Source organism: Periplaneta americana, chromosome 3, assembly GCF_040183065.1.
Source record: "Periplaneta americana isolate PAMFEO1 chromosome 3, P.americana_PAMFEO1_priV1, whole genome shotgun sequence".
Lineage (NCBI taxonomy): Eukaryota > Metazoa > Arthropoda > Insecta > Blattodea > Blattidae > Periplaneta > Periplaneta americana.
The window spans coordinates 194805458-194831047 of NC_091119.1; the positions used below are offsets into that span (position 1 = coordinate 194805458).

Consider the following 25590-nt stretch of genomic DNA (forward strand, 5'->3'; position numbering starts at 1 on the left):
TTTCTGTCAATGTATGTACATAATTTCATTTCTGTCATAATCGTAATTATAATTTTAATATTGATTACGGTAAAATTTGTGGAAATCTATGAACTTCTTTTATTCCCACAAAGATCTTAATCCTTGTTATCCTAGCCTTCATATTATTTCCATCTTTTATTTCATACATGTATAGCAGTATATTACACACATGTGTTGACTGATTAATAATGAAAATTGGTATGTGTAAAACAATGTCCTTCTGTTATATGAAAAAATTATTTTGACGATTTAAAAACAATTATTTATACTTCTTATTTTTTTTCCAAATTCAAAATGATGACAGTTTACTATGCATTGGTGAAGTGTTTCCCTCATAACTCATAAACTTGTTAACTTTTTCATGTTCTCTCTTTTATTTTATTGCTGAAACTCATATTTACAATATCATGCTCATCATTCCTTAATAAATACAGTTTTTTTTTATTTTGTGTTAGAAGAAAATACTGATATTCAACCATTTTTTTAAATGAATTTATTTTTTGTCACACAATCTATCAAAGGTAGAGAAGTGATCTTGCATCATATTGTAGTATGACATCCATAAATCCACACAAAAAATTTCAGCACAGAATGTTGGATTTTTTTACTTATGTGGGAAATATTTCATCACTTCACAGTGAACTGAATTTTATGAACGAATGAATGAATGAATGAATGAATGAATGAATGAATGAATGAATGAATGAGTGAGTGAATGAGTGAGTGAATGAGTGACTGAATGAGTGACTGAATGAGTGAGTGAATGAATGAGTGAGTGAATTAATGAATGAGTGAGTGAATGAGTGAGTGAATGAATGAGTGAGTGAGTGAATGAGTGAGTGAATGAATGAGTGAGTGCATGAGTGAGTGAGTGAATGAATGAGTGAATTAATGAGTGAATGAATGAATGAGTGAGTGAATGAGTGAGTGACTGAGTGAGTGAGTGAATGACTGACTGACTGACTGACTGACTGACTGACTGAGTGAGTAAGTAAATAAGTAAGTAAATAGGTAAGTAAGTAAATAAGTAAATACGTAAGTAAGTAAATACGTAAGTACTGTAAATAAGTAAGTAAATAAGTAAGTAAGTAAATAAGTAAGTAGTTAAATAAGTAAGTAATTAAATAAGTAAATAAATAAATAAATAAGTAAATAAATAAATAATTATTTTTAAATAGCAGTGTTTTACACATACTAATTTCCATTATTGTACAAGATCCAGTAATGCAGGAAGAAATTTTTGAATATTTTCAAAATTTTACTGCTGTAAGCTAACCTCTTAAAACAAACACACACACAAATAAAATAGACAAAATATCGCATTTCTATGTTTTCTACTGTCGCTATCTACACATATTAAAATTTATTAATTAATTTCAACTTATTATAACAGTACTAGTTAATATAATTCTAAAATTTTTTCAGAAATGTTGCAAATTTACTAGAAGAGAGGTTGTTTCCAGATATATTTGATGAGTTTGAAGTTAATTTCAGCCTGCATACGCCAATGAAATTTCCCAGGTACATACAGGTATACAAGTGCAGACTTGTATTATCTGAGTTATGATTATGAACTATACCTCTCTCTGCAACTTGCTCTTCTCCAATTCTACTTTTGATGCTGCGTCCAGTTTCTGTCGTAACGTCACTCCTTGCTGCTGTTCGATTTCTAGTTCAGTCTTGAGTGATTCTATTCTCTGGACAAAAACTGCTACTTCATCCTGCTTCACAGTTGCAGCAACTGTAACAACACAATACATACGTTGTAAATAAACTGCAAAAGAAAATTATGAAAGAAGTCCCTATATGCATTCCTATATGCACTGTATATAACAAAGCATAATTTACATACCTTTCTCAGCATTAATTTTGACGACTTCTTCTTCTAACCGTTTTCGATCTTCGAGAAGTTTTTGTGCCTCTTCACGTGATTTATTTCTCTCATCTTCTGATTTTTTCTTAGCATCCTCCAATTTCTTCTTCTCTTCATTCCAAGCTTTCTTTTCACTCTCTAACTTACTGCGTTCTTCTTCAGCTTTCTTCTTACCTGAAAATGTAAATTAGATTATCATTTTATTTCGTAAGTATGTCATCCATTAACTGGAAATGAATTGTATCAACTATATACCGGTACTCAAGGACTGATCTGTTTTTAGAAACTGATAACTTATATCAATTCATACCGGTACTTTGATATACTGTTAAGTCATTTCATATTAAAAAAAAAAAAATCTACATGTAAACTTCGTGTATATTTCCATGTATTACGTGTAGGTACACCGTATATTTCTAATTTTTATTTTCTAATTCTAAGGCGATTTTTTTTTTCGTTCATATAAAATCATGACAAATTCATAATACTGGTACCAATGAATACCATGCATCATATTACAACTATAACTGGAAAAAGAAATCTCTGCAATAAGCCATAATTTTCTAATATTTCACATCACTAACGTGATAAAACTGATTCTGATATTTGAAATCACTAACGCATAAGTACAGAGAATCTCGCTTGGTAGTTTTAAACTGCAAATCTTTCTCTATATGTCATACATCTGCAACATCCTAATGAAAATCAGCTTATTTTAATGAGAAGGTACATTATTTCTAAAATTTATATTACTTTTCCACTCCCACTGGAGTAAGTATGCTGTTATTAGCTTGTTTTTAGGGAAGTAAATGGATTTTACCATGACTATTACACTCTTACTACGTCATACTACTTTTGACCAATAAAACGGTACAAAAGGACGTATTTCAACCAATCATAGCTGCTTATCGCACAATTTTATCGCGTCCCTAGCATTTGTTTAATTTTATCGCGTCCCTAGCATTTGTTTAATTTTATCACGTCCCTAGCATTTGTTTCTTTGTTTGCCAACATTTGAAACTGCGCTGGTCTGGACGTCAAAAATATATATAAGATTACAAACCACTCCAGTCGATGCACAGCAGTTTCAAATACGACTCGCATTGGCATTCAAGAACAAGAATTAATAAAAATCACTGATCATACCTATGCATCTTCTGAAATCCTATTTACAAATAAATGAAGAGCACCATTCGGAAATCCTGAATAAGTTGAATACACCATGTAGGCCTAAATCAACGAGTTCCACTTCTATTATGCACACGTCCAATATAACATCAATTGAACCACCAACCACATTCAAATTTGAAAATTGTACATTCAATAATTATTCCTTTTAAAATTATTCATTCGGAAATTCTGAATAAGTTGATACACCATGTAGGCCTAAATCAACGAGTTCCGCTTCTATTACGCACACGTCCAATATAACATCAATTGAACCACCAACCACATTCAAATTTGAAAATTGTACATTCAATAATTATTCCTTTTAAAATTATTCATGTTTATTTTTTATGTCATCGTCGTTAATTAAAACTTTTCTAACACTTGTGTATATTAGTTAGGTTATGTTATAGCTTCTGCTCTGAGAGGATAAAAAGAACTTCTGTTATATGATATTATGGATAGTCACGTATCAGAGATTGTTTAATATTAAGATTTATTGAATAGTAATCATTACAGTGTCTGTATAAAGACACTACTGCCATCTAGCATGCATCTAGCGTAATATTTGTAATGTTGAGATGGTACGATAATACATTTGAAGACAGTTGTATTTTCGTAAGTCAATTAATATGTTATTGTATTGGAGTACTTCGTTACTTCTAATCTTTATATACTTTGTTCTAATCGTGTAATAGTCAATTAAATCCCACTCGAGTTTTGATTTTCTCTAGATAAATCAAAACGTCTAGTGAGATTACTGTTGATAATATTGGTTTCTATCATGATGAGGTCCCGCCCCATGGCGTCGCAGTCTAAGGCATCCCGCCTAGGACTTGCGTTACGGAATGCGCGCTGGTTCGAGTCCTCATGAGGGAAGAAATTTTCTCATGGAATTTCGGCCAGTGTATGGGACCAGTGCCCACCCAGCATCGTGATGCACTTGGGGAGCTACGATAGGTAGCGAAATCCGGTTGTGAATACGAGCTATAACGGCTGGGGGGGATCATCATGCTAACCATATGATACCTCCACTCTAGTTGGATGATCGTCCACCTCTGCTTCGGCATGTGGGCGTGAGGCCAGCAGCCGGCTAGTCGGTCTAGGCCCTTCATGGGTTGTAGCGCCACGGATTATTATTATTATCATGATGAGATTCTCGTCACGAGACGTAAATCATATTACTTCTCTAGAGCAACAGTCGCATAGCAAGAAATAAAGGAATATTAAAAACTCGACGACCCTCCCAACAGCTCTGATATTAAATCATGTAAAATGTGGAAGTAGAAAAAACATTATATGCAATTTATGAGTTAAGTAGAATTTGCTAGTCTTGCTATCACTCGGACACAACTCGTCCTCGACTAGTAAATACTACTTACCTCCTTTAATACATAAGTAACTATACTTCCACACTAGTTCATTGTCTTAGACTCATTGTGATTGCAATTATACTCTTGCTATTCATATAGTACAAGAATAATGTAATAAACAATTGAAGGAACATGTATATTATTTTGTGAAAGTGAAGGAGTAATAAATCAAAATTTGCCTTACCATCCTCAAGCAGTTTTTTATCTTTAATAACCTTCTTCTTTTCTTTATCTGCTTTCTCTTTTTCTTCTTTCAGACTTTTCTCCAGTTCGTCTACCTTTTTCTTCGACTCGTCTAACTCCTTTTGCAATTTGTCTTTCTCCGCCTTAGATGTTTTATCTTCAACAGAACTCTTAACTCCTTGTGAATTTGTTTTATCTGCTTCTGATTTCTTCAGCACAACCAATATCTCCCCTATGAAGAAGTTAAAAAGTAGCAATGAAGAAGTTCAGAAATAGCACACAAATACAGTACTTCATATTTTATAGCAATAACATACAACATGAAACAAATCAATTCGAGGAGCAGTCATACCAATTTCTGTTTCAAGGTCTTCTACCATCTTCTTCAGTTGCAACTTGGTAGTCAGGTCAGTGGGCTTTTTAGGTGTCCTCTGTTTATAGAATTTGGCAGCATTGGAAACTGCTTCATCTTTCAACCGTTTCAGAGCTTGGTTCAATTTTTCATTTTCATCCTCGAACTACGAATAATCAGAGTTAGATATATTAGAAATTAAGGGAATGCATCCAGAAACGTTATAGAAGTTAATAAAGTATTAAAGGTAATACATACTAGGTTCAAAAAGTTCCCGGAATTTGCTAGTATCATAGAAACAACGTACCTTAAACACTATTCTACAGCATTCCCTTCAAAATAGTTGCCTTCTGCAACAACACACTTTTGCCAACGCGTGTAGAGTTCCTGGAAGCAGGCCTGGAAGCCATTTTGTGAAACCTGTCTTAGTGCTCTCGTCGCGTTTGCGATAACCTCTTCAGCATTGAATCTCCGTCCTTTCAGATGACTTTTCAGACGGGGAAACAGAAAGTAATCAGGTGGTGAGAGATCACTGCGTCCCGGAGGCGACGGAGGATTTCTACGTACAATTCTTTCGTTACAGTACTACCTTCTGGAATGAACTCATGGTGGATGAGACCCTGAAAGTCGAAGAAAACTCCCTTTGGAAGTGTCCCTAGGAAATTTTTGCTTCCGAGGAGATGTTTTCGATTTCCACTCAGATGACTGTCGTTTAGGGACTGGGTCGTACAAGTAGCACCAAGTTTCATCTCCAGCAATAATTTTGTTTAAGAAATCACCATCTTCATCAGCCATACTGATCATATCCCCAGCAAGAGCAAGAGGAGTAGAAATACTATTCTACTCCTCTTGAGCAAGAGTCATTCTTGTTTCTTTCTGTTCTGCCGACAACATTTTCGGAACCAACTTCTGAGACACGTAATGCATGTTGAGATGCTTGTGAAGAACATTGTGTAATCTTAATGTCTCTGCAGGAGTTTTGTGTTTGTATGTTGCTCTGTGGACGTTAATTACAAAATGCGACGAACAAACAAAACACTATGATAAACAATTGCCTACAACTCAAAACCAACAATCGCCATTATCAACAAACTTTAAGGAAATGACATCATGAATGTTACCAACAAAACAAATGTATAACATCCCTTGTTATATATTAATACGAAAAATGGTAGTAAAATTCCGGGAACTTTTTGAACTAAGTAGTATAAAAAGGCTAGCATATATATACTTTTTTACTTATTAATATTTGTGTGCTGGACAACAGCCAGAGGCCAATTATAGTTCAGCACATAATACAATAAAAGACAAATAATAGATAAATAAACATAAGTCAATGGATATAAATGACGATAATTGCAGTTAACAACAATACCAACAAAACATAAATTAAAAAGAAAGAGGAACAGAATCACATATACTGGTAATATAACTATTAAAAGAAAATTAACATTAGAAATATTTCAAATTATACAATAAAAATCAGATTAGTCAAAACTATACATTAAATGGATCTAAATTCATACCATGCAAATTGGCATTTTTTATGCATCTCACGACCAGAGAAAGAGATTTAGAATTTCTGGTATAAAATATTTTTTGAACTCTAAATCCTTTGGTAAGAATATGAAGGCTGACATTGCTTATGTTAATAATAATGATATAAATATAATAATAATAATAATAATAATAATAATAATAATAATAATAATAATAATAATAATAATAATAATATTTGTCAGAAACCAGTATACAAAGCCTGGATGTGACACAAATTAGATATTATACGCTCGCACACATAACTCACACATGCACAAAAATACGAGGCGTGTTCTTAAAGTAAGTTCCATTTTCAATTATAGCTGTCACATCGCTGCAATCGTTATTTTGCGCAGCGTGTTTTCTTCTTCAGTCCTCAGGCAAGCTGTGCATGCAGTTTCAGAGCTTCAGTCCGTGTGTGTGGTTAGTTGTGATCAGTTGAAATGTTTAAAGTGATCGAGCACCCCGCCGACTGTGAGATGCGGTCTGTTATCCGTTTCTTGAATGCGAGAAACATCAAACCAGCTGACATTCATCGTCAACTTTGTGAGGTGTATGGTGATGATGCCATTAGTGATGGAATGGTCAGGAGATGGGTTAGAAAGTTCAACGAGGGCCGCGTCTCTGTGCATGACGAGCAGCATACCGGTCGGCCATCTTTGATCAATGACGATTTGGTGCGTGCTGTCGATGAAAAAATTCATGAGGACAGGAGGTTCACAATTTCTTCGCTTTCCTTAAATTTTCCACAAATGTTGCGGAGTGGTTCGCAGGCGGGTGAATTCTACAATGAGGGGATAGAAAGACTTGTGCCACGACTCGATAAATGCCTCAATAATGGTGGAGATTATGGTGAGAAGTAATTGAAGTGTGGGGAATACAATGCTACAAAAATGGTTTGTAAATATTTTCCCGTTTACTTTCTACACCCTTTTGGAACTTACTTTAAGAACACGCCTCGTACTTGTTAAATTAAATTTATTCTAACAAAGTTTCTTTTCAGATTCTGAGTAGTATCCTCAGAGGCTTAGAATTTAGTTTAGTTTCAGGCTGTTCATATAGTTTAATGTACGATGCAGATACTATTTACTACTAAATGGCAAATTAAATTTAATAAAATTCCTTCCCTTAATAGTGTTATATTATTGCAATTACTTCTGAATGAGAACAGTAAATGATTATCTTGTTACCAGTACCATACTGATCCTTCATAGTATCAACATTTGTTACTTCACACACACGCATGAATTTGAGATTTTAATTCCTTATTCTAAGAATATTTTATTAATAATTAAGGAAATATTTCCGAGTAATGAAAATATAGAATGACTACTAACTTTCTTTGATTGAGTCTTCAATTTATCCAATTCGTCAGTCTTTGTTTTCACTTCTTTCTTGAGCTTGGCCACTTCAGCTGAGTCCTTTACTCCAAGTTTCTTCTTTGGATCCTCTGTTGTTTTAGCTGCCTCTTCTTCTTTCAGTTTATCTTCCAGTTCTTTCACCTGTAATGTCAAATTTGAATCTATAGCACCAGAAATTTCGCTTGAGAATTCACAAGAAATGCTGTAATTAATCAGTTGATCTAATGAATGACATTTAGTTACTAAGAATATAGGTAGAAATCATAGACAACATTGAGAAAAAACATTAATATTTTATTATATTTAAATAAGTGAAATAAGGTCATTTTGGTCCAGAGAGCATACAATATGTTACAAGAATAATTCCTTTAACATATTTCTTATTTGCTATTGTATCCAAATAATTAAAATAGGATCATTTGGTCCAGAGAGTAACCGTTTGTGGTCCAAGGATAATTCGTTTAACATGTTTCTAAATGAGTCTTTTCTTTTTAGTTGGTTATTTACCGCCACTGTATTAACTACTAGGTTATTTAGCGTTGATGGGATTGGTGATAGCGAGATGGTATTTGGCGAGATGAGATCGAGAATTCGCCATAGATTATCTGACATGCGCCTTACGGTTGGAAAAAACCTCGGAAAAAACACAACCAGATAATCAGCCCAGTAAGGATCAAACCCATGTCCGAGCGCAACTCCGGATCTGCAGGCAATTGCCTTAGCCGAATGCGCTACGCCAGTACCAATTAGTCTTGAATATATTCTTTAATAAATCACTCCAAACCAATGTGAATATAGCTTGGATTATATACGAAGATAAAGTTTTTGTGTTAGCCCCATTATGTATCATTGTTTACGTGAATAAGGGCAAATGAAAATTAACATGGCACATAAATATTATTTTAAGAAATACAGGAAACAAACGTAAATAGGCCTAAGTGATATTGGGATAGAGAATAACAATAAAATAAAAATTACATACCAGTCTGATAAGAATATAATAAATATGTAATTAAGCATACTGCAACAAAAAATGTGTAAAATACGTAATAATTAGAGCCCGGATGTTTAGGCATTTATTTTGGTTAAAATAGGCAGGCTTATAGGCACTAAAAATAGTAAAAATAGGCAGTGAAATAGACATTTATTATTCATGGAAACAGACAAAAAATAGACAAATACTTGATAAACTAACCCATACAGTACTCACTTTCCTTGGTTACATGTCACAATAAGATGCTTTTTTTTTAAGTTGTCAACTGTCATAGTTGTTAGCCTGTTAGAGAGAACGTTTTTCGTGGTGGAAAAAGATCTTTCTACGTATACTGAAATGATTGGAGCAAACTTAAAACAACTTATTTCAGAAGGACTGTCTCTACTTTCTTTCAGAGATCGGGAAAAACCGACTGTGTATTGTCTCAAAAAGATGGGCGTGAGAAGGGATTAGAGACTTCAAAGTACGCGTGACTTGTGCGTGCAAGCGACAACAGTAACGGGACCTGGAGACTTGCTTTTAATACTTCCCTCATCCCCTTTCTTTCACTGGTAAACCCCGAAGTGACCTGAGCATTGAGGGTCATACTGTTCAAATATCTTTGTTAAGTGACAGAAAAGATGGAATCGGTAGGGGAGAAAAGTTTACGACTTCTTGCTATATGTACTGCTGGAGAATAAGATTCTCAACAAATATTTTTCTGAGGTCAATATATGAGTAGTTTAATATCAAAGATGGACATCCGTCGTCTCCATAGTTTTGCTCTAGAGGCACTTTTTTGTTTCACAGTGCCCTTTGTAGTATTTTAACACAATTTATTTTTATAAATGTTATGTTAGAGTTTGTATATAGTTTCACTATAACTGAAAAAAAGCATGAAAATATGTATAAGAATCCACATTATCTAAATTTCATCTGAAGGTCAGATGTCTGCCTTTGATATTAAGCTACTCATATATTTTTAATTTGTACAACTGTTCTTTTTTGTTTTTGATATAATTTATGTGCAGTTTATTTTAAACACATTAAAGATATATGTTGTTGTTGTTGTTGTTATCTAATGCCGGGCTTTGGCAACGAAGCCATTAGTGTTTTTGCTCTCCAATATTTTTCTGTGGTGGATCCATCAGGTAGAACTTCACAGGTAATTAATTACCATATAATGTTGTTGCTGTTGTTGTTATCTAATGCCGGGCTTTGGCAACGAAGTCATTAGTGTTCTTGCTCTCCAATATTTTTCTGTGGTGGATCCATCAGGTAGAACTTCACAGGTAATTAATTACCATATAATGTTGTTGCTGTTGTTGTTATCTAATGCCGGGCTTTGGCAACGAAGCCATTAGCGTTCTTGCTCTCCAATATTTCTCTGTGGTGGATCCATCAGGTAGAACTTCACAGGTTTGTAGATGATCTTCAGTCATTTCTTCTTCTTTGTTGCATAGAGGGCAATTTGGATTTGTGTAAATTCCTATTTTATTCAAGTGTTTGGCCAAATAATCGTGTTCTGTAAGCAGTCTGAATTTTGCTACTGCAGATTTACGTGGGATTTCTGGAATAATTTGTTTTTTTTATTATTAAAATGCTCCATTTTTTATCTTTGGCTTTGGTACATAGTGCTTGGTTTTGCTTGATTTTATATTTATTTTTAATTAGTCTTTTGATGGATGTAAAAGGTAGGCTTGTATTTGTATTCTGAATTAAATTGGATCCTTTTTTGGCAAGAAAGTCAGCAGTTTCATTTCCAACAATGCATTAAAGATATATAAAATGTACAATAACGATGTAAAAAGGCTAAAAATGCATTTAACCTTAAAATACGCAAAAAAAGGCAAAATAAAAATTGGGCCTATCATCCTCAAATGTGTGGAAACGTGTTTGTCTCTAATAGGTCTTTCATACATACACTCAGTTTAAAAAAGGCATTTTGCCTAACATCCAGGCTTTAGTAACAATAAATGAAATGAGAAATACTAATATGTTACCTTGTTATTAGCTTCTGCAAGTTGCGTTTCAAGCGTTGTAACCTTCTCTTTCAAATCTGTGTCTATGTCAGCTTCTGAAGGAGCTTTCTTAATCTTCTGGAGAAGCAGCCTCTTATTATCAGCAATCAGTTTCTCGTTGTCTGTTTCCAGAGTCTGATTTCTGGTCCGTAATATATTTGCCTCCTGTTCGATTACTTGTAACTGACGTTTTAAGTCCAGAGCCTGCTGCTCACTCCCACTATCCAATGACCTGCAAATGTTTAATTAATGTAATTCTGTTTCAAGAATGTCATTACAATTAAAGTTTTTTAATCGCTTGTTTAACAATGTTGAATCAACTCTTAATTTATCTAAAGTAGGTGAAATTGGTGATAGAGAAATTACATTTTAATGAGGTAAGTCTGGCAATTCGTTATAGGATTATTTGATATTCACCTTACAGTTGGGGAAAGCACCAGAAAAATCGAACTAGGTAGAGCCAGAACGAGAAGTTATGGCACCAGCTCGAGGGACGCATTTTAGTTTGTTTGCTTGGACTCGCCCTCACACTCAACTGGAGGGATGTTGGGTTAATTGGTTACTAGCATTCCGAGTGTTCAGATCGTTCTGCTACTACCGCTATTGCTAATACTGAAAACATTGTCCTTCTGAGCGCCCTCATTATGGCATTGTCTAAGGTGTGAAATCATAGAGTAGTTCATAGTCAAGGACATTAAATAGCATATAATGTATGGAAATTCATGTCAGAGGAGGTTGTAAATGAAATACCAATTCCATTGAAAAGCGTATGTGCAAGAGTACTGGCTGCCACTGGTATTTCAAAGCGAACTTTGGCAAGAATTAGGAAAGAATGGGAAAATATTGTGGCAGGAACAGCAGATTCTTTCTCCAGTCCGGAAAAATCACAGCCGAAGAAGAAGATTGTTGCAGCTGTAGACAGTTTTGATGAGGAAGTCCTAAGAAGACTCGTCTATAAATTCTATGCTACGCATAAGCAGAGGCCGACTCTGCAATTGCTTTGTCCAAAAATGGATATCAGTGTATGATTATGTGAAGAAAGTAGAGAACAATTACATTGAAAGTGAGCGCGTGATGGACAGTATTTTGGAGAACATTTCCATAAACTTAGGACATCTGATTCCAGCACAGATCAGTCGTCTGATTCGGGCGGAGAATAAAAATATAAAGATGGAATAGCGGGCATAATTCCATTAGGTACCTTCGGACTCTTGAGTAGGAAAGTGGTGATACTAAGGTAAGACGAATGTTTTTAGAAGGAGATGAAACGCATATGCCTGCCGCTCTGAGCTTGAGAACCGTAACCCAAACAACCCCCACTCCTCTACCCTGCTGGCCGGCAATTTAAAACTTCGCGCAGGTTGGTGCCATAACATCTCGTGTCAGCTCTAACGAGATAAAACGGGATTCAAACCCGCGCCCAAAAGTAGTCTCAGAGCACTACTTCCACTCACTAACCTTTACATCATACTAGTGGCCCAGAATAAATTGTGAAAAAGTTAATACTCTAGGAAGATTATTGCTGTGTTTAAAGAATTAAATACCGGTAGTACTCGAAAGTCATTGCTGTTTGTCCTGATGAAACACATTCTTGCTGCCATGGCAAAATTCAGTTCCAGAATATGATACAATATTGATGAGAACTCCAAACAACACTTGTGGAACCAGACGAGTCCATCAATGCTAATTTTTCAGGAAGTGAAAAAAACTGAAATCGATCCTCACATGAATACTATGATTGTAATATTTTGTAAGGACATTGAGGGTCACCTACAAATTAATATTGTAAATCAGATTTTGCTTTACATAAAATGCCCTTGAGCTACTGTAAAAAATCTGTAGGACTTGTTCAGTTTTAATTGACAGAGGTGAACAATATCACTTACTTGCTTTTCTGAATTGAACCCTTGGAGAACCTCTTTTGTGTCACAGTGAGTTCAGCATGAAGTCTTTCGCAATCTCTGTCCTTTTCTATCAGCTTCTTACGAAGTTCAGACACTTCGCCTTCCAAAACCTGTGGTTATTAACAGTTGAAAAAATGAGATTAATATTTTTATGCAGCTTGTAAGATATACAGGGATAGGAACGTTGAGTTTCCATATTCCTTATAATCTTAACACTAAAAGGGAGTGATTAACATTAGCCTACAGCTTCCTTTTTGTCTAAGGAAATAAGCCCCAGATCACATTTAAGAGGGAGCTAAGTAATTCTGTAAGTTGAGGCGAATAAATAAAATGTCTTGAATCATTCATCCATTTAACTCGCGCGCTCTATGTGACTTGGTTGATCTATTAAAGTGCAGTACAATATTACAATATAATTTTTATTTGAAAACTCAGTTTCAATGTAAGGGCATTGTTTTCTTTAGTTCGTTCATCACTTTCAATGCATTAATTTCTCTGCAACATTCGTCTTTATATTTTTTTCTATTTTTATTTTTCTTCTATTCTTTATTCGAAAAAAAAATATATGACATCTTGACCAATCCAAATGAAGAGTCCACTGCAAGAATGTCACTTTCTTGTCGAAAATGAACTAAGACTGTCTATGCATAGCTTAAGACATATAGAATGTACATAGAGAGTTATATGGCATTAGCACTGATAGTCATTGTCCAGTAATGATCGGAAAATCACAGTTAAGCTTTGAGCGCTAAGCATTTCAAACTTTCAATTGCTTCTCCTGCAAAATGTATTCCAAATGACATCCATCATTCTTGCAGTGGACTCTTCAAATATCAGTATTCATCCTTGCTTACTCACTTTTAACATTATCATTACCGTAGGTCAATTTAATTTGTCCACTTTATATTGTCCACAGTTATATAGTCCGTCTTCATTTGGCACACGGACATTTTGTCCATTATTTTTGTCATTCATTGACACTTTGTTTAAAAACCTAAAATTGTTCAGTCGAACGTTAAAAGTGTTAACATTTTTTAAAAAAAGTTATACACTATTTTTGTCCATAAAGAATTAGTCCATTTCCAATATTGCCAATTAATATCACAGGTCCACAAATATTTTGTCCATTTTCTTTGGTTCACATTTTTTTGTCAATTTTTTCTAAAGTCCATTTAAAATTTCGTCCATGCAACTAAATAAAGACAAGTTAAACTGCGGTTAATAGAAAACAATTTCATCATTATTAATGTGCTTTCTTATGGTTTCCATGGTAATGAAATTTAATTTAACCTATGTGCCAGAACTCTTAATGGGGAATCAAATGTATACAGTACAATTTCAAAGACATCATAATGGGATATTTACTTTCTTCGTCTAAAGGTAAGGATAAAATAGTTTATAACAATTACATACATTATATCAGTTCCACTCATTCAGCAAAAATGGAGACTGATCATATTAGCAGTGCAAAAACCGTGATACCCGGTATATACAGTGTCTGTATCACAAATAGGAATATACGTGTTCGTATCTATGTATTTAAGGAAGGTAAGCCTACACAAATACACATGTTAGAATAGGGTTGAAGTTGATGCGAAAAACATTATGGCAGGAATCAAAAGAAGGACCGAACAACACTCAAATGGACCTCCCACAGCCATAAAAGGGAAGAAATTCAGGTCATTGAAAATCAGGAAATACTACTCAATTTACCAGAAAGAAATTCATTATTACGTACCGGTACTGTAAACAGAGCACAAAATATGTTCGATTTGCGTGCCATAAACTACAGATTAAAACTATACAATACCGAAGAGAGGGATAAAGAGGAAGTAGAAAATAATCAATGTGTTATTAAAATTTTTCTTTATTAGCTTCCAAAATTAAATTAATAGTTAAATGCATTGTATATCATCGTCGTCTTCCTAACAAGTATTAGGCCAAGTGGCCTGTTACGGTCTCAAACTAGAATTTTCAGTCCATCTCTTCTTTGGACGGCCTAGAGATCTTTTGCCATACGAATGGTAATGAAATAGTGCTTTTGGAATTCTGCATCGATTCATTCGTTTGAGATGACCCTTCCACTGAAGTTGATATTTGCTGATGAACTGCATAATGGGTTCTATTTGAAGTTCTTGCATTATGTCCTCATTTTTTTTTATGATCCCAGCGAGTATATTCAGCTGCTGCTCTCATGAACCTCATCTCACTTGCTGTTATTCTACTGACATCTTTATTCTTCACAGTCCACGATTCACTACCATAGCTTAATACTGGCTGTGCTAAGGTTTTATACAAGCCTATTTTTGTGTGTCTTTGTACTAGTGAAGGTTTCATGATTTTATTAATGATCCCCATTGTTTTATTATATTTATGTGGTGTTCGGGTAAAGGGGTATAAGTAATTTTTTTATCCAGGTGGAATTTTGTTCCCCAGATGAACAAACAAGTTAAATTATACAAGTGAGTGTGCAAAAATCAAAGAATACAAGCAGTTGATGTGTTTTATTTGTGTAGAAAATTATTTGTAATAAGGGTTCCAAGTTTAATTTTCATTTATCTCCGAACTATTTTTATGACTTATCTCCCTTTACCCAAACACCATAGATTTACAAATTTTTTCAGCAATATCTACTTCATCATAAGGTGATAGTGTATAGCCAAGGTAAGTGAAGGTATTTATTCTTTCTATTATTTTATTATTCAAACAGATTTTACTTGGTACAGGGAATTTCCCATAAAATTACATGATTTTCGTTTTTTCAATATTAATTTCCATGTTATATTTTTCACTGACCATGTTTAAATTGGGTACTGAATATTGTAAATCATCTTCAGTTGATGCCATGAGAACTAAATTATCAGCGAAAAGTAAAGCATCAAGCTGCAAATTTCGATTATGCATTGTATATGACTGAAATAAAATAGCCTAATATAATTCTGTATATAATATATTAATCCTACAATGGGCGATAAATATTCTGGACTAAGTAAAAATATATAAAATGGACAAAAATGTTTGACTTTCCAATATGATGGAGGAAATAATACAGTGGACGATTTTTATAAGTTGACATAAACAGGTGGACAAAATTGTTATGGACATAAAATTACTCTGGACTAAAATCTCAACTGGAAGAATATTTATGGTAGACGTAAATACATACTGTGGACGAAATACTACTGGACAATAAGTCTGGGAATCCTGTAGTAATACGGAGAATAATTAATATTCTAATTAATATAGTTCCTAATTAGGAAATCATTCATTTAAGGAACAAAAATATAGTACATTATTTAGACAACTCTTCTTCATAGTAGGCATACCTTACTTAAAGAAAAAAATTAAAATGACATAATATTATATGTTAGAAGAATTTTAGTATTTTCATTACACGAAAACAGAAAATGATTGATCACCTTTAGTTTTTGTTCTAGCAAAGCATTGCCTGTCGCTGGTTCTGAACTTGCTAGAGCTGCTACTGTGCTTTTCCTTGCAGTCTTTTCTGTTAATTTATCTTGAAGTTCCTTCACTTTTCGTTTCATATTTTCCCCTTCTCCTTCCAACTCCTCCACCTTTCGCCGTAACACTGCTGCCTCCTGTAAATATTTATTTCATATTTTAGGATAATGCTTTAAGAATTAAGCTATTAATTTTCGCTTTGATATTTCAATTAGTTTACTCATAATTAATTTTTGTTTTTTTTTTTTTATACTGTATTATAATTGTCCCAATTTTCAAAGTTTACATAATTTTTCTTTAAATGTATATTTAATTTATTCTTGATAGATGTATGCAAAATATGACACATGCTTTTTTATTTTTCCAATTGCTTTTTGAAAAAAAAAAATAGGTATTTACCCTTTTAGTCGTTGATTTTTTAATTTTTTAAAACTTATCACATCCTCAACACATTGTGATTTGATTATTTTTAATAGCAGAAGAAAACATATGTGTCAGTTTACTTCACAAGCTTTTGTGAAGTTGTGTGCAAAATTTCATTGAGACTAGAGAAAAACTGCATTCCTTAGAGCATTCTGAATGTTACAAAATGTTGAAAATCGAGAAAACGAGTATCAAAGTACAGGATATTATATACTATCGATATCCTTCCTTCCTATAGAAATCTACCACACACATTTTTCTCCTACATAACAGCGCGAAATATGAAATGAAAAGTAAAATTAGTTAGAATGAAGAACTAGTCTGAGTGTCAGTTTAAAGAGATGCAGCTCCACCCATGGACTGGTCCTTTTAAATTCGTCCTGAGGGACTTTAAATTGTCTTAGAGCCGAAATAAACATAAATTTATAAAACTGAAACATTATTTTATTTTTTAGAGTTAAAGACAAAATGTTCCTTCTTTAATGGTTTTTTCGTTATTCCATAGCCTTAATGAATAAAAATACATTTTCATTGCAAATAAATTAGGAATTATGATCCTTTTTAGGTAACAGCTCGTCACATATAAGTAATGTTACAGCAATTTAATTTGCTCAAAATTTAAGGAAAGAAAATTGAACAAACTATTTATCTGTACAAATTAAGCCTCTGAATGAAGAAAAAGTAACTTAAATGTTTTTCCTGAACGTGGTCCATACTCACCTGTTCGTTGAGTTCTAACAAAATACGTAATTCCGCAGGATCTTCTTCATCTGATATACCTTCGTCTTTTTCAACTGAGGGCTCTGGGGTTAACCTTGCGGGGCTCGGACTATGTCGTCGACCTTGAAATAGAACATCAGTGTGATTAAATTAACCGCATATAGCATTCCTATGACAATTTTAGCTATCTTCTCTTATTCATATGATTGAAATAAATATTGGAACCTCATTTTCTTGCCTAAATTACAAAATATTAAGTAGTATGTATCCTCATTGCACTAGATTTTAAATTAAAGCATTCTTAGATATTGGCACAAATAAATCTAAGTAAAATATATTAAAATTAATAATGGTACCGGGTATTTGTTTATAAGAATTATGTACCTATATATGCTATTAAACAATCATTTATCATAAGAATTATTCAGCTTCCTTTCAACAATGTTTATATGTTAAGCGTAAGAATTGGACGTGTTCTTTATTCTAAGCTATGAAGCAACTGTAATAATATTATGGAATGAATAAATCTGCCTCTCTGTCAATATAAAAAAACTACATTTTACAACAAATGATAGGCATGTGTGAAGTAGGCTTATACCTATGTCTCATTGATGTCAGCATCTTTGAATATCATCAGATAGCCTACAAGTTGTAGCAAACAACTATTAAAAAAATATTAAAAATAATAAAAGAATTATTGTCTCCTCTACAGGAATTATGAAAAGGAAACCCACATAAATGAAGAAAAGAATAGAAATGTATTGGTGAATTAAGAACCTGTGTTCGATCTTTATATATTTGAATGTACCGGTAATATTTTTAATAGCAAATTCTTCAAAAATATTTAAAATATAATATAGTACATTTAAACGTTTGTTGAAATGTAGAACTGGAGAAAAAGAATTCAGCAATTCGTTTAATATTTTATTTGATCAATTCCGTTTTGGGAGACAAGCAAACTTATAAAACTACACCTGCAGGTAATTCATTGGCCTACCAAAAACATGATAATTATGTCTACTCATATTTTTCCCTGCAGCACATTTTTTATAAGATACAATAAGCACCACCTTTATAGGTACTCATTTGATAAAGGAACATACGATACCGGTACCTACTGTAGGTACACTTTATTAAGGACTGTATTTGCAGTATCGGTACATTCTTTTATCTCTCTTGAAATTACCGGTACTGCTTTTTCAACTTACTACTTCTCGGTACCAATATGTTTATGTACAACCTGCAGCTCTATGCACAACTATATTTTTCGCGTTTGTGTTTGAAGAAGAAATTAATTAGTTTAACACGCACAGCACTTGAAGTACTTGCTGTGTATACCTACATGAATTGACACTGCTTGCCTACATGGACCTCATGCAAGAAATTGACATCACTATTAAGGACCAGCTTCCAACAAGTTCAACTTCAACCAAAGATGGGAAACATCTGGCATCTTACATTGAGATGTCAGAAGGCAAATGGTTCAAAATTACAAATCTTGGCAAATCAGACTGCAAAATATGATTGCACTGTTATATTGTATGAAAAGAAATCCTGTTCGCCAACAAAAAGAGATGCCTACCTACAAGTAAAAATAAGCAGAGTAGGCGTAAATGTGATTTCAACAAATAGAGAAGTAAGAACCAAAATACATATCGAATCTTTACTGATATTATGAAAGTTGGTTTATTGCATAAAAAAGTAACGAGTGTGTGAATAAAATGTGCAAAGAAATTTTTGATTTGCAGTTTAGGAAGCTAAAGAGATTGAACAATACCGTACGAAAAGATAACTAATACTGCAAGACAAAAAAAATTTTGAACAAGCAACAATAAATGATTCCTTTAATGATGATAAATATGGTGATAAAAATGAATTCAGATTTTTCCCTATTCTTGCCTTCATTTAACTTCCAAGAGAAAATAAGGTTATAATAATGAACCAATCGGGCACAGTATATAATTATCAAACATCTGAAAAACAGTAAGAAGTATCACAACTTAATGAAGCACTAATCATTTAGATTCGAGTCTGCAGCATGGATAAACAATGCACAAATTTATAAGAAGAAATATTGTGCGATATACATTGCATTGTATATATATATATATATATATATATATATATATATCCGGTATATATACATATGTTTAAGTCCACAGACAAAACCTAAATTACTAACATACATTTCAAGTCCTGATGATAAAAATTGGTTAAATACCACTCAGCATTCTTAAGCAAAATAGCTATATTCTACCATATAAACACATCTAAAACTAGTTTACATGTTTAATAAAATTCGGAAACCAAACATTGTTCCTATAAGCAATGAAAAATCTTAGCACTTTCTGTCATATTAACTTGTTTATTTATTTATTGTGGAAGAAATATCTGTTATATTTATTATCATCTTACCTTTTATAAGATATATAAATATAGTCAATTCTTCATGCTTTAAAACAATTGTTAGTAAATTCACCCTCATTGTTATACATGCCATGTAGCATGGAATGTATTAAGCTGATGAAGGGGTAGAATAAACTTTACCATTGTAATATAATTTCTATTCGTTAAATGTAGTAATAATTAGCTTCTTTACTACCTCGTAATAGCTTCAAAATTAGTCCATAAACCATAAAAAAAATTTACATAAATATACCTATTAGTCTTAACAATATTTTTGAATAATTCTATATTTTTTCCACCTGAAAAATGATACATTTCTCATCTGCATGACCACCAACCCTTCAAGATTTTAATACATCCATAGAGAATCTCTCTAGTTAGATGCAGCTTCAGAAAATGGTCATGGCTCAGAAAAATCAAAGGCAAAATCATGTTAGTTCATTTACTCATTAATTAAACAAGTGGATTAAAATTAGTTTCGGGTCATTCCAGGAAACACTTTGAGAAAACAAATTAAATGAGAAAATATATTTGGTATATATGCTTTCTAAGTGCAGTGCTGTCTTGAGATATAATGATATACACATTTGCAGTAGAAAGAGAAAGCCCTTACTTATACGACTGTTCAATAACCAAGAAAATTAGCCAGATTAAGTGAATTTGTGTACTGTAAAGTGAAGAAGGGAAATAGCCTATTTATTTAGCTTCGATAAGACAGAATGTTTTAATGTCTACAGTTAACAGAACTTCGATATTACCATTTTAATTATGTTACGCTGGAACAGGTGTTGATATGTTATAATTGGGGTATAGAAGTATAGTAGGTTATTTTACGATGCTTTATCAACATCTTAGGTTATTTAGCGTCTGAATGAGATGAAAGTGATAATGCTGGTGAAGTGAGTCCAGGGTCCAGCACCGACTGTTACCCAGCATTTGCTCATATGGGTTGAGGGAAAACCCCGGAAAAAACCTCAACCAGGTAACTTGCCTCAACCGTGAATCGAACCCAGGCCACCTGGAATTTTTTATTCAATGCTTTTTTTTTTCTTTACTGACCAGAATACTTGGTAGCAGGAGAAAGAAAATGGCAAAATTTACGTTCAACAACAGTAAAATTGCAAAAGGAATAAGAACCAAGATAAGAATTCTTATGAAAAGGGAATAAAAATTAATTAGGTCATTCAGTACAGCTTTATCTCATAGCATATGTCATAAATTCAAAGTAGGTAAAACAGATTTATTTAGTTGTAACATCTTCATATTGGATATGCAACGGATTTCTTACTTAACAAGCCTGTTGTACATAATTGAAAAGTAGCCTAAGGTATTCAAGGTACGGTACTATAATGGCAATTGTATTTTCATCACTAATATTCTATTTTTATGTTCCGTTCCATAACAAATTTCTTAACCTTCTCTTATGTATATTTATATCAACCAACAATGCACTGCACCTCTTATGCAAAGTGTTACAAAACAAGCAAAAGGGAAATCATCCAAATTTAGAAGGTATTCTGAAATGTATTTATGAAATCATTTCAAAAATGGCAAAGAAAATGTTCCTTTCCACATCTAACATACTTCTGGCCTTGGTAGCCATTTTCTTGAGCTGCAACACCAGGGATTCGTTATCATCCTCCACTCTTGACGCCTTCTTTCGAAGAGTTTGCGCCTGCAAGCACACAGAGACACACCAACAATCGCAGTCGTATCCTATATGTGAACTCTGACTACCACACGTTTTTAAACCCCTCTCTCTTTTCTACATTCACGCTGATCTTAAACACATACCGGTATCTTTTATTCCAGGGCCAACATATTGAGTATTACAACTTTCCTCCACTTAAAAGAAAGGTCTTTTTAATATACAGGGTGATTAATGAAGATCATGCAATATCCTAGGCACTGATTCCTAATGCCATTGTGAAGAAAGAAGTTCATGTAAACATGTGTCCGATTTTAAATAGTTTTGTAAATAATCACGGTCCTTGCTTCTGTAACACAGATTATTGTGAACTTCGCACAAGGTTCAGAATTATACTCTATGATACTGTAAATAACTTCCACTGATTTGACACAACGAACTGCGAATTGGATCCTTCGTTGACTATGCAAATCTAGTCTTTCAGGTAAAGCTTCCTGTAAAGCAGATTTGAATAATTTCAAGGGAAAAATTGTTCCGGGGCCGGGTATCGATCCCGGGACCTCTGGTTGAACGTACCAGTGCTCTGCTAACTAAGCCGCCCGGGAACTCCACCCGACACCGTCCCAACTTTTTCCCTTTATATCCACACAACTTGCATGGGCTGACGACCCACCAGAGACCCACATTGAGTGCACACAAACTCTTTGTGACTTGGAATTGTGGTTTTCTGTTAACGTACACAGTGACGTATATATTATGCAAATCTAGTCTTTCAGGTAAAGTTTCCTGTAAAGCAGATTTGAATAATTTCAAGAGAAAAATTCTTCCGGGGCTGGGTATCGATCCTGGGACCTCTGGTTGAACGTACCAGCACTCTGCCAACTGAGCCACCCAGGAACTCCACCCGACACCGTCCCAACTTTTTCCCTTTATATCCACACAACTCGCGTGGGCTGACGAACCGCCAGAGACCCACATCAAGTGCACACAATCTCTGTATGACTTGGAATTGTGGTTTTCTGTTAACGTACACAGTAACGTATATATTATGCAAATCTAGTCTTTCAGGTAAAGCTTCCTGTAAAGCAGATTTGAATAATTTCAAGGGAAAAATTGTTCCGGGGCCGGGTATCGATCCCGGGACCTCTGGTTGAACGTACCAGCGCTCTGCCAACTGAGCCACCCGGGAACTCCACCCGACACTGTCCCAACTTTTTCAGCCCACGCGAGTTGTGTGGATATAAAGGGAAAAAGTTGGGACGGTGCCACCGGGTGGCTAAGTTGGCAGAGTGCTGGTACGTTCAACCAGAGGTCCCGGGATCGATACCCGGCCCCGGAACAATTTTTCCCTTGAAATTATTCTTCGTTGACTATTTTGATTTATTACCAGTACAGTACACAGTTCACTCTCAGGTGGCTAAGTAAATTGCTATAGAAGAAGTGGTTTTAGAAAACCAGCCTTGATACAAATTTTTCTGTTGTGTTAATAATGTGAATGTACTTCAATACATTTACAGTAATAACAGAAGAAATACTGAAATCAGAAGTAAACACTGAAATAATGAAACAATTGTCTTTAGAGACAATTAATATTAGGTAACCTCCACAAAACTGGCTTCATTTATACACCGACGGATCCTTGATCTCCAGAGAACAAGGAGCCGGAGCGGGTGTTATGTGCTGTCTCTTCTCACTTTATAGATCTCTTGGGTATGGAACAACAAGTTTTGATGGAGAAATCATTGCAATAAGTGAAAGTCTCAGGAATCTTCTATGCCATATCAATAAATTTAGGAATGCAGTTATATTGCCAGACTCCAAAGCAGCTATTCTACCAATAGTCTCTAGACACACACCTTCATCTCAAACAGCAGAAATAACTAAAATGCTCTCTCAATTAATATCACTTAATAAAAGAATTGTATTCCAATGGATACCATCCCATTGTGGAATCCTGGGAAACGAGAATGCGGATGCATTAGCAAAGAAGGGCAGCACTGCTACTTACAGACCTGTTACTAAATCTACGTATTACTCTGTGAAAAGATTTATTAAATCTACATACTTAGACTTCAACAAACAAAATTTGATAACACAATCTCAATGGAAAAAATAAAACTCTCTGCATCACAATCCACAGTTAATTCCCGATTTACCACGAAAATCGTCTGTAGCTGCATTTAGATTGGCAACAGGCCATGATTGTTTGGCCAAACACCTGCATAGAATTGGAATATATCAGTCCCTTAACAGCCCATTGTGCAACTCAAACCAAGAAATGGATTCGGAACACTTCAAAATCTGTGCTTCAGTGGCTGGCCATGATAATATCTTTGAAAAATATTGGAGTGCAAGAGATCAAATGCCTGGCATTAGAAAACAAAACAACATTTACAATACAAGCAGTACCATTTTTCTAGATGTTTAAATGCTTATACATTCATAACTTTCACATCCACGTTCAACTCTCAGGAGGCTGCAACTTAGTCAATTTTAAAATTATGACTTAAGTTTATATGAACATTTTTTATCACAATTTTATTAGGAATGAATTTTTAGGTTACTGCATGATCTTCAAGAATCATTCTGTATAAAATATTTTTATTATGTGCACTAACAACCAAAGGGCAATAAGTCTTAGTCTATACATAAATGATCCAAATACAGAAATCTCACTAATTTGATAGGCCTATGTACAGGACTGGTAGGTAGTCCAAAAATACTGTGCTCGTGTTTTATATTCATTGCTGTACTACAAATGTGAAGATGAACAACTATTTCATTATTTACTGATTTCCATTTATTTAAATTAGAGTGAAGTAGAGTAAGTATAAACACTTTATTTTTTCAGACTACGTACAATAGCCTACAATATATCCAATTAGCAAAATTTATGTATTTGGATCAATATTATGTACGAAGTGCTCTCGTTGAGCAAATGTACATATCACAGCTTTATATAATGACAAAAATGTGTACCGGTAAGCCTACTCAAGATCGTTTTTAAATGAGGTAGGAGATGCAGTACCGGTATCCCATATTATGCGAGTCCTAGCATAAAAAAGAAGTATCTGATGTCAATATGGGCGTGGAAGACAGAGATTGTACCCTATACATACAGTACATAAATGTATATGTCAGAGTGTACATATAGGACAACTTTGTTCTTTACAGAACCACACGTATTGTCTAACTTGGCTTGACATTTAAACAGTCCATGCTATAACAACAGAAACATGTGAATATTCATTAAACGTACAATAGTTTGGTTCTACACTCCATAATCACAGTACACATTACCGGTACAAATGGCTTTGCATTACATATATTAAAAGACAGTAATGGAATTTTATCTTCGGTTATAAACTATACAAGAATAGAATATATTGCAAAGATCACGTAGCAGTAAGATTCAAAATGTGCGTTTTTAATATTAATCAATCTCAATTCTTATATTTAATTTATATCTGTTACCTGTAAAATATAGTTAATTATCACGTTACCATTCAATTACCAATTTAATGTAAGTATTACATGATGTTTTAGTATGAACTGACTCTGGAGAATTTTAAACAGTCTTGGTCTTTTAGGAGAAATGTTCTATTATGCAGTACAAGCTGTTGTAAGTAATAAATTCTGTGACAATTCTTATTTTCGAAATTCCAATTATTTGACGCCCAGACTTTTCTTGCTTCATAATACCAACTTGTCAAATGAACCCATCCCCAGAGATTACTTTAATATTACATATTTTAATAGGCCTATGTCACATTGACATTCGTAATCCTTATACTAATATAATCTTGTTACAAGTTAAAACCATGTCTGTAAGGATTGAAAAGAGGCGACAGAGTAGGTTTATTCACTGGTCATAAATCGGAAGTTTTCATTATTCTTTAATTTCAGTTTTCCTTAACTGTTACTGCAAGCAATCGTGGCACAATTTTAGTAGAAAGTTAGCAAAAAGATTTTTATCCATGACCATAACGAAAAACAGGCCTTTACTAAATAGTTTTGCGTTTGTAAAGTAGGTATTTATTCAACATTACTTTATTCCACTAGTGAGATAAAGACTTTACCTCACAGTTTGAACTTTATCTCACAGTTCATTAGTATTTTCCTAGTACCCGGGTACACACATATACCTTTCCATTCAACTATTAC

At 33.8% G+C, this 25590-nt stretch overlaps 1 protein-coding gene across 6 annotated transcripts in view; it reads right to left on the bottom strand.

Annotated features, from left to right (window-relative positions):
• The window catches only part of LOC138696931 (uncharacterized), a 191957-nt gene that overhangs the window by 70963 nt on the left and 95404 nt on the right, over positions 1-25590 (bottom strand). For 5 of the 6 annotated variants that reach the window (XR_011331490.1, XR_011331491.1, XM_069822429.1 and 2 more), the window contains exons 15-23: positions 17373-17494; positions 16187-16366; positions 12750-12877; positions 10846-11095; positions 7846-8010; positions 4970-5135; positions 4619-4849; positions 1874-2068; positions 1602-1762 (exon numbers count right to left, since the gene is read on the bottom strand). Coding sequence is in view for 4 of the 6 variants with exons in the window: in XM_069822429.1 (XP_069678530.1) it covers positions 1602-1762; positions 1874-2068; positions 4619-4849; positions 4970-5135; positions 7846-8010; positions 10846-11095; positions 12750-12877; positions 16187-16366; positions 17373-17494 (1598 nt within the window). In the remaining 2 variants the exon portion in view is untranslated. Of the gene's footprint in view, positions 1-1601; positions 1763-1873; positions 2069-4618; positions 4850-4969; positions 5136-7845; positions 8011-10845; positions 11096-12749; positions 12878-16186; positions 16367-17372; positions 17495-21362; positions 21454-25590 lie in introns of all 6 variants that reach the window. The other variant, XM_069822430.1, reaches the window with a different exon arrangement.